Source organism: Tamandua tetradactyla, chromosome 7, assembly GCF_023851605.1.
Source record: "Tamandua tetradactyla isolate mTamTet1 chromosome 7, mTamTet1.pri, whole genome shotgun sequence".
In the NCBI taxonomy this organism is placed as follows: domain Eukaryota; kingdom Metazoa; phylum Chordata; class Mammalia; order Pilosa; family Myrmecophagidae; genus Tamandua; species Tamandua tetradactyla.
In genome coordinates this window covers 70,916,765-70,933,999 of record NC_135333.1, presented here as the reverse complement: position 1 = coordinate 70,933,999, position 17,235 = coordinate 70,916,765, and the positions used below count along the sequence as shown (strand labels likewise).

General features: G+C 37.9%; 1 protein-coding gene across 12 annotated transcripts in view; it reads right to left on the bottom strand.

The window, feature by feature from the left end:
* RIMKLB (ribosomal modification protein rimK like family member B) overlaps positions 1-17,235 on the bottom strand; it is an 87,647-nt gene that overhangs the window by 18,209 nt on the left and 52,203 nt on the right. For all 12 annotated transcript variants that reach the window (XR_013179523.1, XR_013179527.1, XR_013179524.1 and 9 more), the window contains one exon: positions 872-1,102. Coding sequence is in view for 5 of the 12 variants with exons in the window: in XM_077169953.1 (XP_077026068.1) it covers positions 872-1,102 (231 nt within the window). In the remaining 7 variants the exon portion in view is untranslated. The remainder of the gene's footprint in view (positions 1-871; positions 1,103-17,235) is intronic.

Below are 17,235 nucleotides of genomic sequence, written 5' to 3'. Positions count from 1 at the left end.
AACCTGTTTTTTATTTATATGTTACCAGATAAATAGAACAGAGTAAGCACTAGAAACTTCTAGAGCAATTTCACATTGCTTTGATGCTCTTATTGTATTTTTCTTTTGCATGCTATTTGCAGGTGGCGGAACACATTTCATTCTTTTCCGTGTGAGTATCCCATTATTGCAGCACCATTTGTTGAATTTTTGTTTGTTTCTTTTTTTTCTTTCATTTGCTCGTTTGTTTGGGAAGTGCAAGGGCTGGGAATCGAACCTGGGTCTCCCACATGGCAGGCCAGAATTCTACCACTGAACCACCCTTGCACCCCGCTTCTATTGTATTTTAACCAGAATAGTGGCTCAGAGCAGTATTATCCTTTTTAAAAAAATGGTCCTTTACCACAGATAACTTTAAAAACACTGATTTAAGGTACTCATTTTCTAGAAAGTGATGTTATTTTAGAAGATATATCATGAAACTGGTAATACAAATAAGAAAGTAAAGGGAGATATCTCAAATTCTATTATCTTTTAATCACGGGTTGGTAAACAACAGCCTGTGGGCCAGATTTGGTCCACTGCCTATTTTTGAAATAAAGTTTACTGGGACACAGCCACACCCATTTATTTACATATTGTCTATAGCAGCTTTCATACTACAACAGCAGAGTCATGATAGAGAATTTATGGCCTACAAATCCTAACATATGTACTATCTAACCCTTCACAGAAAAAGTCTGCTAATTCCATTCTACCCCATGTCATGGAAACAAGCATTAAGATTCATGTTCATAAATGTCCTTGTACTATACAATCCTATTAGGTTAGTATGGCTCTCAAACTATAAGTGCTTTAAAACTTAGGCAATTATTATTATGAGTAAACTCACCATAAGAGAAAGTATCTGGCAGAGGAACACCATGGCCAGCCAACTCCTGAAATGTCCAGAACTTATTAACACAGTTCAGAATGGCTTGAGGTCGGTTCATCAACCGGCATCCCATCTTCTCTAGATGACGCAAAACGGTGATGTCACTATCACTTTGCACCCAAGGGGTTGGTACTCTTACTACCACCACCTGGGGGTAGGCAGTGATTACTTCTCCATTGATCCGTAGACCTGCAGTATATAGATATGAACCCAGCATCATTAAAAAGGAATATACAATAAAGTTGAGGAACAGAAACATACTATAACTTTGGGTAATGAAATTAAATGCACTAGAATTGTCAACATTTGACTGGGATGGGAAGAGATTCCTCCTTAAATTATATTCTTCTGTAGGAAAACTTGATTAGAAAAATTCTCTGCGCTAGTTAAATAAATTATGGTGCATGCCAATACACACACAGCCTTTAAAAAGAATGGCATATACTCTACCTCTCTAAGCCCAACTCTGCAAGTACAATCACTCCCTCCCACCTACATGGGACATGACATTCAGGAACGAAACTCTCCCTAGAAACATAGGATATGACTACCAGGGATGAGGGATATGACTCCCTGGCACCATAGGATCGACAATGCCTTCCTGACCAAAAGGGGGAAAGAATTGTAACAAATATGGTATATCAGAGGCTGAGAGTTCAAAGAATTGAGCCAAGAGGCTATTCTGCTATTTATTATAGTTGCCAAACCCCAACCAAAACCATTCCTGCCAACTCTAAAGATCACCTAGGGCTTTATATGAGTCTACGAAGGTTTCATGTACTAGGATTACTTTCCAAAAACTTACAACCTCAGTTGGGTTCCTAAACCAGGTAAGTCCTGAAACCCAGAAGGACCAGCCTCTCCAGAACATCAACTAGTTCTATCCTCCTATTCCATATATATCAACAGCTCTTTCCAACACGAAAAAGTTAGAATGAGCAGAGTTCAAACACCCCTAAAAATTGGACAAAGATCAAAGGAAAAAGTATAGTTATAACAGAGAACATAGGATTCAACAAATGAGTATGATTGCTGAGTCATTATAATGATATTTCTTTTAGTCTCCAGAATCTTGGAGCAGCTAGAAATAAAAACCTGAAATTGTGGAACTGTAACCCATACTAAACTCTGAAATAATTGTTGCCGTGTACTTTGAAATGTATTGCTTTTTTGTATAAGTTTATATGTTTGTTTTTCAGAATATATAAAAAAATAAATAAAATAGCATACAAAAATGTTCAAATATAGAAGTGTTCAAATATAATGTTGTTTTTTTAAAAAAGCAAATTGGAAAATAAGTTTTATTTGTGTTTATACATATATAGAAAATGTCTGAAAGGGTAAACAAAACAATTGGCTTCCTCCAAGTGTGACTAGATGGCTAGGTAAGAAAAGAAAGGAAGAAGGTGAGGGAAGCTTTAACTTTGTGCTCTCTGCAACTCTCTATTTGCTGAATTTTTTTAAAAGACATGTCTTTATAATGGAAAAAATATATTTTTTTAATGAGAAGGTTCTTGAACTTTTATCCAAAACTATTATATTTAGGGAAGCCCCAAATAATGCAGGAATAAAATATCTGAGTTGCTCCTTAAAACATATTTTCTTTTAAAAAGTGTATATCCTTCTTAAAAATATTTAATACAAAAATATGTAATATTCACCCTCTATCTAGCATCCTATGTACGCACTATTTAATAGCATGTACTTTTCCCTACTGTTATCTAAGTATATAGGAAAATAATTAATTTTAGAAAAATGCGATTTTATATATTTATTTTATATAACACTGCATAAAATTATACCATGGACATCCTTCTAGTTGGTACACACACAGGTTTATTTCATTTTTAACTGATGGACATTCATTCAATCAATAAAGTAATTGTTATATGTCAAATTATTTTCTAACTGTTGGAAATAAATTATTAAAACGGTGTGCTGGTCTGAAAGGATATATGTACCCTAGAAAAGCCATGTTTTAATCAAAATCCTATTTCGTGAAAGGCAGCCACTTCTAATCCCTATTCCGCACTGCATGCCTGAAAGTATAATTAGATCACCCCCCTGGAGATGTAATTCAATCAAGAGTGGTTATTAAACTGGATTAGGTGAAGACATGTCTCCACCCATTCGGGTGGATCTTGATTAGTTTTACTGGAATCCTATAAAAGAGGAAGCACTTTGGAGAATGTGGGAAATTCAGAGAGAGCAGAGAACAACACAGTCACGAGAAGCAGAGAGGCCACCAGCCAGCCAGCTATCTTTGGAGATGAAGAAGGGAAACACGCTCTTTCTCCGCCGGCGCTCCCACCACCATCCAGCCCTCCTCTTCCCATTTCTCTGCCGGAGCTCCCGCCGACATCTAGCACTCCTCTTCCTCTTTCTCCGCCAGCGCTCCCGCCGCCATCCAGCCCTCCTCTTCCTCTTTCACCGCCGGCGCTCCCGCCGCCATCTAGCCCTCCTCTTCCTCTTTCTCCGCCGGCGCTCCCGCCGCCATCCAACCCTCCTCTTCCTCTTTCTCCGCCGGTGCTCCCGCCGCCATCCAGCCCTCCTCTTCCCCCTTCTCCACCGGGGCTCCCGCCGCCATCTAGCCCTCCTCTTCCCCTTCTCCGCCGGCAGTCCTGCCGCCATCTAGCCCTCCTCTGCCTCTTTCTCCGCCCGCGCTCCCGCCGCCATCTAGCCCTCCTCTTCCTCTTTATCCGCCGGCGGCGCTCCCGCCGCCATCTTGCCCTTCTCTTTCCCCTTCTGCTCCGGCGGCGCTCCATCCACCATCTTATCCTTCCCTTTCTCCTCCTACTCCAGCAGCTCTCCAACCACCACCGCGCCCTCTTCCGTCTTCACCGGCTCCTCCGCCACCGTCGACAGCCTGGCCACCCTTACCTTTCCTCCTCCAGAACAGCTACTAGGGGAGTAGAAACGATACAGAACAGCTCCCGGAGCCACGACAGAGATAAAAAAGACAGCGTACGCCATCCTGGAACGGTTGACTGGCTGGGAGAACCCGCTCCGGTGAGATCGCCAAGGGGCGTGGGCTTTCCCGGGCGGGCGGTAAGCAGCCGGAGTCCCTCCATTCCTCCTTCCCAGGCCAGCTGGAAGAATTGGGCAGGCGGTCCCTTCAAGCCGCGGCAGCTGGCGTCCCCACCATGCGAGGCCCCCCGGACCAACTGAGAAAATTGGATCGGATATCCCCAGACCACGGAGAACAGTGACCGGGGGGGTCCCTTCGAAACACGTGACTCCCCGGTTCGGCTGGGAACGGTGCACTCTCCCGGGCTGCGGCGGCTGGCGCCCTCCCGCCACGCTTGGCACCCCGGGTCAACTAGGAAATTCGGACGGGCGCTCTCCTGGGCTGCGGCGGCCGGCTGGCTCTCTCCCAAGCCGCTTCGGCTGGCGAACCTCCCCCACAGCGAGAGTTTTCCAAAGCTAAAGGACTCACAGCACCTTTTACTGCTGGGACCCGCAGACAAACGTGTGCCACGAGCGCCACCTACTGGGCAGGATAAGAAAAACAGAACCCAGAGATTTCACAGAAAAATCTTTCAATCTGTTGGGTCCAACACCCAGGGAAATCTGACTAAATGCCCAGACGCCAGCAGAAGATAACGGATCACGCTCAGAAAATTGAAAATATGGCACAGTCAAAGGAACAAACCAATAGTTCAAATGAGATACAGGAACTGAGACAACTAATGCTGAATATACGAACAGAAATGGAAAACCTCTTCAAAAACCAAATCAATAAATTGAGGGAGGACATGAAGAAGACATGGGCTGAACAAAAAGAATAGAAAAACTGAAAAAACAAATCACTGAACTTATGGAAGTGAAGGATAAAGTAGAAAAGATGGAAAAAACAACGGATACCTACAATGATAGATTTAAAGAAACAGAAGATAGAATTAGTGATCTGGAGGATGGAACATCTGAATTCCAAAAAGAAACAGAAACTATCGGGAAAAGAATGGAAAAATTTGAACAGGATATCAGGGAACTCAAGGACAATATGAAGCACACAAATATACGTGTTGTGGGTGTCCCAGAAGGAGAAGAGAAGGGAAAAGGAGGAGAAAAACTAATGGAAGAAATTATCACTGAAAATTTCCCAACTCTTATGAAAGACCTAAAATTACAGATCCAAGAAGTGAAGCGCACCCCAAAGAGATTAGACCCAAATAGGCGTTCTCCAAGACACTTACTAGTTGGAATGTCAGAGGTCAAAGAGAAAGAGAGGATCTTGAAAGCAGCAAGAGAAAAACAATCCATCACATACAAGGGAAACCCAATAAGACTATGTGTAGATTTCTCAGCAGAAACCATGGAAGCTAGAAGACAGTGGGATGATATATTTAAATTACTAAAAGAGAAAAACTGCCAACCAAGACTCCTATATCCAGCAAAACTGTCCTTCAAAAATGAGGGAGAAGTTAAAACATTCTTAGACAAAAAGTCACTAAGAGAATTTGTGACCAAGAGACCAGCTCTGCAAGAAATACTAAAGGGCGCACTAGAGTCAGATACGAAAAGACAGAAGAGAGAGGTATGGAGAAGAGTGTAGAAAGAAGGAAAGTCAGATATGATATATATAATACTAAAGGCAAAATGGTAGAGGAAAATATTATCCAAAGAGTAATAACACCAAATGTTAATGGACTGAATTCCCCAATCAAAAGACATAGACTGGCAGAATGGATTAAAAAACAGGATCCTTCTATATGCTGTCTATAGGAAACACATCTTAGACCCAAAGATAAACATAGGTTGAAAGTGAAAGGTTGGGAAAAGATATTTCATGCAAATAACAACCAGAAAAGAGCAGGAGTGGCTATACTAATATCCAACAAATTAGACTTCAAATGTAAAACAGTTAAAAGAGACAAAGAAGGACACTATATACTAATAAAAGGAACAATTAAACAAGAAGACATAACAATCATAAATATTTACGCACCAAACCAGAATGCCCCAAAATACCTGAGGAATACACTGCAAACACTGAAAAGGGAAATAGAGACATATACCATAATAGTTGGAGACTTCAATTCACCACTCTCATCAATGGACAGAACATCTAGACAGAGGATCAATAAAGAAATAGAGAATCTGAATATTACTATAAATGAGTTAGACTTAACAGACATTTATAGGACATTACATCCCACAACAGCAGGATACACCTTTTTCTCAGGTGCTCATGGATCATTCTCAAAGATAGACCATATGCTGGGTCACAAAGCTAGTCTTAACAAATTTAAAAAGATTGAAATCATACACAACACTTTCTCTGATCATAAAGGAATGAAGTTGGAAATCAATAATAGGCGGAGTGCCCGAAAATTCACAAATACGTGGAGGCTCAACAACACACTCTTAAACAACAAGTGGGTCAAAGAAGAAATTGCAAGAGAAATTAGTAAATGCCTCGAGGCGAATGGAAATGAAAACACAACATATCAAAACTTATGGGACGCAGCAAAGGCTGTGCTAAGAGGGAAATTTATTGCCCTAAATGCCTATATCAGAAAAGAAGAAAAGGCAAAAATTCAGGAATTAACTGTCCACTTGGAAGAATTGGAGAAAGAACAGCAAACTAATCCCAAAGCAAGCAAACGGAAAGAAATAACAAAGATTAGAGCAGAAATAAATGAAATTGAAAACAATAGAGAAAATCAATAAGACCAGAAGTTGGTTCTATGAGAAAATCAATAAGATTGATGGGCCCTTAGCAAGATTGACAAAAAGAAGAAGAGAGAGGATGCAAATAAATAAGATCAGAAATGGAAGAGGAGACATAACTACTGACCTCACAGAAATAAAGGAGATAATAACAGGATACTATGAACAACTTTACGCTAATAAATACAACAATTTAGAGGAAATGGACGGGTTCCTGGAAAGACATGAACAACCAACTTTGACTCAAGAAGAAATAGATGACCTCAACAAACCAATCACAATAAAGAAATTGAATCAGTCATTCAAAAGCTTCCTAAAAAGAAAAGTCCAGGACCAGACGGCTTCACATGTGAATTCTATCAAACATTCCAGAAAGAATTAGTACCAACTCTCCTCAAACTCTTCAAAAAAATCGAAGTGGAGGGAAAACTACCTAATTCATTCTATGAAGCCAATATCACCCTCATACCAAAACCAGGCAAAGATATTACAAAAAAAGAAAACTACAGACCAATCGCTCTAATAAATATAGATGCAAAAATCCTCGATAAAATTCTAGCAAATCGTATCCAACAACACATTAAAAGAATTATACATCATGACCAAGTAGGATTCATCCCAGATATGCAAGGATGGTTCAACATAAGAAAATCAATTAATGTAATACACCATATCAACAAATCAAAGCAGAAAAATCACATGATCATCTCAATTGATGCAGAGAAGGCGTTTGACAAGATTCAACATCCTTTCCTGCTGAAAACACTTCAAAAGATAGGAATACAAGGGAACTTCCTTAAAATGATAGAGGGAATATATGAAAAACCCACAGTTAATATTATCCTCAATGGGGAAAAATTGAAAACTTTCCCCCTAAGATTGGGAACAAGACAAGGATGTCCACTATCACCACTATTATTCAACATTCTGTTGGAAGTTCTAGCCAGAGCAATTAGACAAGAAAAAGAAATACAAGGCATCAAAATTGGAAAGGAAGAAGTAAAACTATCACTGTTTGCAGACGATATGATACTATACGTCGAAAACCCGGAAAAATCCACAACAAAACTACTAGAGCTAATAAATGAGTACAGCAAAGTAGCAGGTTACAAGATCAACATTCAAAAATCTGTAGCATTTCTATACACTAGCAATGAACAAGCGGAGGGGGAAATCAAGAAACGAATCCCATTTACAATTGCAACTAAAAGAATAAAATACCTAGGAATAAATTTAACTAAAGAGACAAAAAACCTATACAGTGTTCATGGATTGGAAGACTAAATATAGTTAAGATGTCAATCCTACCTAAATTGATCTACAGATTCAATGCAATACCAATCAAAATCCCAACAACTTATTTTTCAGAAATAGAAAAACCAATAAGCAAATTTATCTGAAAGGGCAGGGTGCCCCGAATTGCTAAAAACATCTTGAGGAAAAAAAACGAAACTGAAGGTCTCGCGCTGCTGGACTTTAAGGCATATTATGAAGCCACAGTGGTCAAAACAGCATGGTATTGGCATAAAGATAGATATATCGACCAATGGAATCAAATAGAGTGCTCAGATATAGACCCTCTCATCTATGGACATTTGATCCTGGGACAGAACAGTCTCTTCAATAAATGGTGCCTAGAGAACTGGATATCCATACGCAAAAGAATAAAAGAAGACCCATATCTCACACCTTATACAAAAGTTAACTTAAAATGGATCAAAGATCTAAACATTAGGTCTAAGACCATAAAACAGTTAGAAGAAAATGTAGGGAGATATCTTATGAAACTTACAATTGGAGGCGGTTTTATGGACCTTAAACCTAAAGCAAGAGCACTGAAGAAGGAAATAAATAAATGGGAGCTCCTCAAAATTAAACACTTTCGTGCATCAAAGAACTTCATCAAGAAAGTAGAAAGACAGCCTACACAATGGGAGACAATATTTGGAAATGACATATCAGATAAAGGTCTAGTATCCAGAATTTATAAAGAGATTGTTCAACTCAACAACAAAAAGACAGCCAACCCAATTACAAAATGGGAAAAAGACGTGAACAGACACCTACCAGAAGAGGAAATACAAATGGCCAAAAGGCACATGAAGAGATGCTCAATATCCCTGGCCATTAGAGAAATGCAAATCAAAACCACAATGAGATATCATCTCACACCCACCAGAATGGCCATTATCAACAAAACAGAAAATGACAAGTGCTGGAGAGGATGCGGTGAAAGAGGCACACTTATCCACTGTTGGTGGGAATGTCAAATGGTGCAACCACTGTGGAAGGCAGTTTGGCGGTTCCTCAAAAAGCTGAATATAGAATTGCCATACGACCCAGCAATACCATTGCTGGGTATCTACTCGAAGGACTTAAGGGCAAAGACACAAACGGACATTTGCACACCAATGTTTATAGCAGCGTTATTTACAATTGCAAAGAGATGGAAACAGCCAAAATCTCCATCAACAGAAGAATGTCTAAACAAACTGTGGTATATACATACAATGGAATATTATGCAGCTTTAAGACAGGATAAACTTATGAAGCATGTAATAACATGGATGGACCTAGAGAACATTATGCTGAGTGAGTCTAGCCAAAAACTAAAGGACAAATACTGTATGGTCCCACTGATGTGAACGGACATTCGAGAATAAACTTGGAATATGTCATTGGTAACAGAGCCCAGCAGGAGTTAGAAACAGGGTAAGATAATGGGTAATTGGAGCTGAAGGGATACAGACTGTGCAACAGGACTAGATACAAAAACTCAAAAATGGACAGCACAATAATACCTAATTGTAAAGTAATCATGTTAAAACACTGAATGAAGCTGCATCTGAGCTATAGGGTTTTTGTTTGTTTGTTTGTTTGTTACTATTATTATTACTTTTATTTCTTTTCTCTATATTAACATTCTATATCTTTTTCTGTTGTGTTGCTAGTTCTTCTAAACCGATGCAAATGTACTAAGAAACGATGATCATGCATCTATGTGACGATGTTAAGAATTACTGATTGCATATGTAGAATGGTATGATTTCTAAATGTTGGGTTAATTTCTTTTTTTCCATTAATTAATTAAAAAAAGAAGGGAAACACCTCTCGGGGAGCTTCATGAAACAGGATGCCAGGAGAGAAAGCTAGCTGATGAAGCTGTGTTTGCCATGTGCCTTTCCAGCTGACAGAGAAACCCTGACTGTGCTCACCATGTGCCTTCTAACTTGAAAGAGAAACCCTGAACTTCATTGGTCTTCTTGAATCAAGGTATCTTTCCCATTTTCTCAGCTTTAGAATTGTAAATTTGCAACTTATTAAACTCCCCTTTTAAAGTCATTCCGTTTCTGGTATATTGCATTCCAGCAGCTAGTAAACTAGAACAGATGGTAAGGTCCTTTGCTCTCAAGGAACTCTAATTCTAGTGGGAGAGGCAGATGCTGTATTAATATTTAAGGTAGTACCCATTAAACACAAGTTACGATATAGGAAAGTTCAGTGAAAGCTAAAATTATTATGGTAGAAACAGAGTTAATTGCAAAGTCAGGGAATAAGCCTTGAGAAATATGTGCATATTTAAAGAAAAAAGTGGACACTTCAGATGTAAGGGAGTACCAGGAGTCAAGACACAGAGAAAAGAAAACAATATGTATGCCTCAACTGCAAATTTCTACTGAGAAATGTAAAAGTAAGATGGGTCGGATAAGTATCAGATAAAGGAAACCTACAAAGTTTGGGCTAAAAAATTTCTATCTGTTCTTACTGAGAGAACTGGGGACATGTACTGGATATTGCCTGATGACACTCTACAGTATCCCGAACTCTTAATCTCTTTCCATTACAGGAGAGGCCAGAACTCTGCCTTCCCTACTCCTCTGCCAGCAGGCTTCCATTTGTGAATCTACCAAGGGGTAGCAATTACACAAATTTTGACAGTGAAAGAGACATATATAAGCCATTATTCTCTAGGAACAGCTGTGGGTAGGTAGACGGTTGTCAACATAAAGCCATTGTGAGGTTTTACCCGTGGCTTAAAGCATTCTCCTCACAATCATTCACTTAGCTGCTACAGGCATCTTGAAATCAGCAGCAGCTTTCTGCAGTCCTGTACTTCCTACTTTGTTAGACTTCTGGCAACAGCTTGCCTAAAGAGGCACATCTGAAGAAAACATAGAACAAAACAAAAAAAAAACCCTTAGTGATCACAATGAGGGTTAAAATTTTTGACACTAGAACATAAAAAATGGGAAAGCTGAAAAGTGAGATCAGTTTGGGGCAAGATACTAAGTTTGGAACTAGATACTAAAGATTTGTATGATACCAGGAGGTCAAAATAGAACTCCATAATAGTTAAAGATGGGATGGAAATGTATGTATGTATGTATGTGTATACATGATTCATGCTGGTGGTGTGGCCTGTGTTAGTGGTGTGTGTGTATTTATTTATGAGAATCAGCAGAAAAGTAATAGTTAAAGTGGGGATATACGTGCTGGGAAAAAAAAGGGAAGAATGTGATAAAGGACCAATATTTGACAGGTACGGAGTAGTATGGAAAACCTGAGGAAAAAGTAAAAAAAAAAAAACAAGGAAAATCTAATGTAAATATGAGTAAGAAAAAATGAGAAAAGTTTACAAACTTTGTCAAGAGAGAATGTTCAAAGTTTCCATGCACTAGGGTAACTTTCCAGAAACCTATAACCTCCAGATGGGTCCATGGACCAGATAAGTGCTAAAACCTAGAGCGCCCAGCCTCTCCAGAAAATCAGCTAGTTACATTTCCATACCCCATACTACTGACAGCCATTCCAGCATAAAAAAGTTGGAATGACCACAGCCCAAATACTCCTGAAGAGCAGGGCAGAAAGATCAAAGATGATGGCAGAGAAGGTAGGGTTTAACAAGTGAACATAATTGCTGAATTATTAAATTGGTAAATTTCCAGTATCTTAGAGCAGCTAGAAGTAAAAACCTAAAATTGCAGAATTGTAAACCCATGTCAAACTCTGAAATCTGTTCTACAACTAATTGCTGCAATGTGCTTTGAAATGTATTGCTTCTCTGTATACGTTATTTTTGACAGAAAAGGAAAAAAAGTCCATCGTGATGATAAAAAAATATATTTATTCCTTCTAGCCTCCTTTATTCTGGAGCAGCCAGAAGGAAAAATCTGAGATGGTGGGATGGTAGCCCATAACAAACTCTGGGATCTGCCCTGTAACTACTTGCTGAAGAGTGCTTTGAAAATTATTGCTTTTTTCTTTCTTTGCTTTGCATATATGTTATACAAAAAAAGTTGAAAAGAGAGAATGTCCAAATTTGTTAAACGAAAGAAAAAAAATGACTGAATTTTGAGAAAAGCTTGAGCAATCAGGAAGAGAACTGAAATAAACATAAAATTGAAATAAAAGGAACACGTCTTCTCTTTGGTGCCTGTTTTCAGAATACGAATGCACATGAATGTGTAAAGAACTTTTCCCAGAATTTCACTACACTCATATATTCCAAATGAATGTGCTATAACTCAAAGGCGAAGCTAAGCATCCCCACTTTCTCATATGCAGAGTCCTTTTTTAGTGAGCATCTTAAAGCTCAATTTATGAAACTGTTCATCTTGTTTTGTTTTATACTAAAAGATTTCAGTATAAATATTTTGAATATAAGTTTGGGATTAAGTGTATTATCAAGCAGGAAGAGACAATGATAAGTTAACCTTAGAAAAGAAATGGGAAGTGGGGCGGGGAAGTTGTTGTACAGTTAACACCATTGTATTGAATCTACCCTCTAGTTTCTGGAAGATTTTTCAAGACCTCTGGAATTTTTTCAAAACTTTTGTAATTTTAACTAAAAGTTTCAAATAAAGGTGCTGGTTTTACACAATTAACAACTCATACAATCTTTGTGCCAAAAATCAAAGTATTATTCAGACTAATGGAGATGTGACACAAAGACATAGAATCCAATCCGGAAGAGCACCTACTAGCCAAATTTGAGATAATGTAACCATGAGAAATAAAATGATAACATAGTGAAGACAAAAAAGTCCATGAATCCATAAGAATACTCAAATAGAGGGGAAATAATGAAAACATTTCATGATACCTTTGGAGGGGACTATTAGACAACTTTCTACCCTTAAAAACTGGTATAGAGGAAAGATTGCATTTATTTCACCTTTGCAGGAAGAACTACAGCTCATTAGCAGTAGGAAAAAACCCTTCTTTAGAGAAAAATGCCAAGTAAAAAATGTAGAAAGAATACTAAAATTAGAAAATCATCAGTTTCCAAACTCTAATAAAATAAGTGAATCATTAATGATGCTAAAAATGGGTAATCTGGATCTAGTAATGCCAATTCACAAGAAACTTCAGGAGGCAGACACCACAAAGAAACTATCAGAGAAATCCAGAATATGAGACATATTTAAGACAATTGTCCTAATTACGTCAAAAAGTTGATGTCATTGAAGAAATAAAAATGTTCTAGATTTAAAGACTAAGACATAACATCTAAAAACAACTCATGAATCTTAACAGATCTGGTTTGAAAATATTACTGAAAAAGACATTTTGAGATTAACTGCGAAAATCTGACTCGAGCATATATGAGATATTAGGGAGTTAATTCTCATAGCTATGCTAAAATAGTTCTGGATTATATAGGTCAGTGTCCTTATATTTTGGATTCACATATTGATGTATTTAGGGGTGAAGAAACATTAGGATAAGCTACTTAATTTGAAAGTTACACCCCTTACCCTAACAAAATCTATGTAAATACATGTGAAATATCTATATATAGCATAGGAAAGAGACACAAAGGAGAAAAGATTATTACTAAACAATCCAGGTAGCAAGTATATAGCTATTCATATATTTATACAATGTATACAATGTATATGTATAAATGTATATGTATACATATGCCTTGTACAGAGTGTACAATGATAGTGACTAAATGCACAAATTAAAAAATGTTTTGCATGAGGAAGAACAAAGGAATGTCAATATTGTAGGGTATTGAAAATAGATGGTAATTAATATTTTAAATGAGACAAAAGCAAAAAATGTTTATTTGGTACAAAATTCATATTTTGACTAGTACATTTCCTAATATAACTTAAATGGACAGTTTAATTGAATATTGTTAAGTACATAGAACCTTGAAAAAGGCATGAGATTCTGTAGGTTCATCAAGAGTGATGTTCCAATAAATCCCAGAGTGATTCGAACAGTGAATAAAAAAGTATTTGCAAAGTCCCCTTGAAGGAATGGCAAGAAAGGGGAAAAATTCAACTTCCCCATCTGGAGAATTCCTGATATTCTCGCAAGCAGTGGGGACATCCAAATCATTATCCAAATAATAGGGTGAGCCCTCAATCTTGGGGGTTGTTCACATGAAACTTATCCCTGCAAAGGACAGACTAAGCCTACCTACAAACAGGCCTAAGAGTCACCCTCAGAGAACCTCTTTTATTGCTGAGATGTGGCCTCTCTCTCAGCCAACATGGCAAGCAAACTCACTGCACTATCCCTCCCTATGTGGGACATGACTACCAGGGGTGTAAACCTCCCTGGAAACATGGGACAGAAATCCTAGAATGAGCTGGGACTCAGTATCAGAGAGTGAGAAAAACTCCTCGACCGAAAAGGGGAAGAGAGAAATGAGACAAAATAAAATGTCAGTGCCTGAGAGATTTCAAACAGAGTCAAGAGGTTATCCTGCAGGTTAGTCTTATGCATTACAGATATCCCCTTTTTAGTTTAAGATGTATTAGAGAGGCAAGAGGGGAAGTACCTGAAACTGTAGAGCTGTGTTCCACTAGCCATATTTCTTGAAGATGATTATATAATGATATAGCTTTCACAACGTGACTGTGTGATTGTGAAAACCTTGTGTCTGATGCTCCTTTTATGTATGGTATGGACAGATGAGTAAAACATGGATAAGAATAAATAAATAATAGGGGGAACATATGTTAAAATTAAGATACATATATATATTGTGTGCTGGTTTGAAAAGATTCATGTACTCTAGAAAAGCCATGTTTTAATCAAAATCCCATTTCATAAAGACAGGAGGATAATCCCTATTCAATACTATATGTTTGAAACTGTAATCAGATCATCTTCCTGGAGGTGTGATTTAATCAAGGGTGGTTGTTAAACTGGATTAGGTGATGACGAGTCTCCACCCATTTGGGTGGGGGGTCTTGATAAGTTTCTGGAGTCCTACAAAAGAAGAAACATTTTGGAGAATGAAAGAGAATCCGAGAGAGCAGAGAATGCTGCAGCACCACAAAGCAGACAGTCCACAAGCCAGGAACCTTTGGAGATGAAGAAGGAAAACACCTCCCGGGGAGCTTCATGAAACCAGAACCCAGAAATGAAAGTTAGATGAAGCTGCGCTTGCCATGTACCCTTCCAACAGAGAGAAACCGTGACTGTGTTCGCCATGTGCCTTTTCACTTGAGAGAGAAACCTTGAACTTTGGCCTTCCTGAACCAAGGTATCTTTCCCTGAATGCCTTCGACTGGACATATCTATAGACTTGTTTTAATTGGGACACCCCATAGAACTGTAAATTAGCAACTTATTAAATTCCCCTTTTTAAAAGCCCCTCCATTTCTGGTATATTGCATTCTGGTAGCTAGCAAACTAGAACATATTGGTAGATGGAAAATGGTCAATGAGAGGGAGGGGTAAGGTGTATGGTATGCATGAGTTTTTTTGTTTTTGTTTTTGTCTGGAGTGATGTAAATGTTCTAAAAAATGATCATGGTGACGAATATCCAACTGTGTGATGACATTGTGAATCAATGATTATACACCATGCATGGAATGTTTGTATGTTAAGAATGTATGTGCTTGTCAATGCTATCTAACTGTAATACAATTATATTAAAGCTGAATGTGAGAATGATAGAGGAAGGAGGGCTGGGGGCACAAATGAAATCAGAAAGAAAGATAGACGATAAAGACTGAGATGGTACAATCTAGGAATGCCTAGAGTGTATAATGATGTGACTAAATGTACAAATTTTAAAAATGTTTTTGCATGAGGAAGAACAAAGGAATGTCATTACTACACGGTGTTGAAAATAGATGGTAATTAATATTTTAAAATTTTAACTATGTGTGCGACTAAAGCAAAAAATGTTTATTTGGTACAAAATTTATATTTTGACTAGTGCATTTCCTAATAGAATTTATGTAGACAACTTAATTGAATACCATAAGTACATGGAACCTTGAGTAGGGCATGAGATTTTGTTTGTCTAGAGTGATGCCCTAACAAATCCCAGAATGATTTGAACAGTGAATAAAAAAATATTTGCAAAGTCCTCTTTGGGGAATGGTGAGAAAGGGGGAAAATTCAACTTCCCTAAGTTGAATTCTTGATATTCTCACAAGCAGTGGGGACAACCAAAGCAATAGGCTGAGCCCCCAATCTTGGGGTCTGTTCTGAAACTTCACTGCGCAAAGGATAGGTCAAACCTACTTAAAATTAGGCCTAAGAGTCACCCCCAAGAGAACCTCTTTTGCTGCTCAGATGTGGCCTCCCTCTCTCAGCCAACACAAGCAAACTCACTGCCCTCCCCCTGTCTACGTGGGACAGAAATCCTAGAATTAGCTGAGACTCAGCATCAAGGGGATTGAGAAAAACCCTAGAATGAGCTGAGACTCAGCATCAAGGGATTGAGAAAATCTTCTTGACCAAAAGGGGGAAGAGTGAAATGAGACAAAATAAAATGTCAATGGCTGAGAAATTCCAAACAGAGTCGAAAGGTTATCCTGGAGGTTATTCTTACGCATTAAACAGATATCACCTTGTTAGTCAAGATGCAATGGAGAGGCTGGAGGGAACTGCTTGAAAATGTAGAGTTGTGTTCCAGCAACCATGTTTCTTGAAAATGATTGTATAATGATATAGTTTCCACAATATGACAGTGTGATTGTAAAAACCTTGTGTCTGATGCTCCTTTTATCTCCCTTATCAACAGATGAGTAAAACATGGAATAAAAATAAATAATAGGGGGAACAAATGTTAAAATAAATTTAGATTGAAATGCTAGTGATCAAATGAAAGGGAGGAGGAAGCGGTATGGTATGCATGAATTTTTTTCTGTTGTCTTTTTATTTCTGTTTCTGAATTGATGCAAATATTCCAAGAAATGATCATGATGATGAATATGCAACTATGTGATGATATTGTGAATTACTGATTATATATGTAGAACAGAATGATCGTAAGTTAAGAATGTTTATTTTTTTAAATTTAAAAAGTAATTAAAAAATTTATATATACTAAAAAATGTATGTGCTTGTATGCTGTTTTATTAATAAAAAATTTTTTAAAAAAAGTTTGGGGGAAGGAGACAGGAACCAAGACATCACATCAAATTCCTGAATATTCTCTAAAGAAAACTGAAGCTGGAGGAAGAACAAAGGAATGTCATTATTGCAGGGTACTGAAAACAGATGATAATTAATACTTTAAAATGTCACCTTATGTGTGAGACTAAGGCAAAAAATGTTTATTTGGTACAAAATTTATATTTTGACTAGAGCATTTCCTAATATAACTCATGTAGATAGTTTGATTGAATGTCATAAGTACTTGGAATCTCAGGTAGCACATGAGATT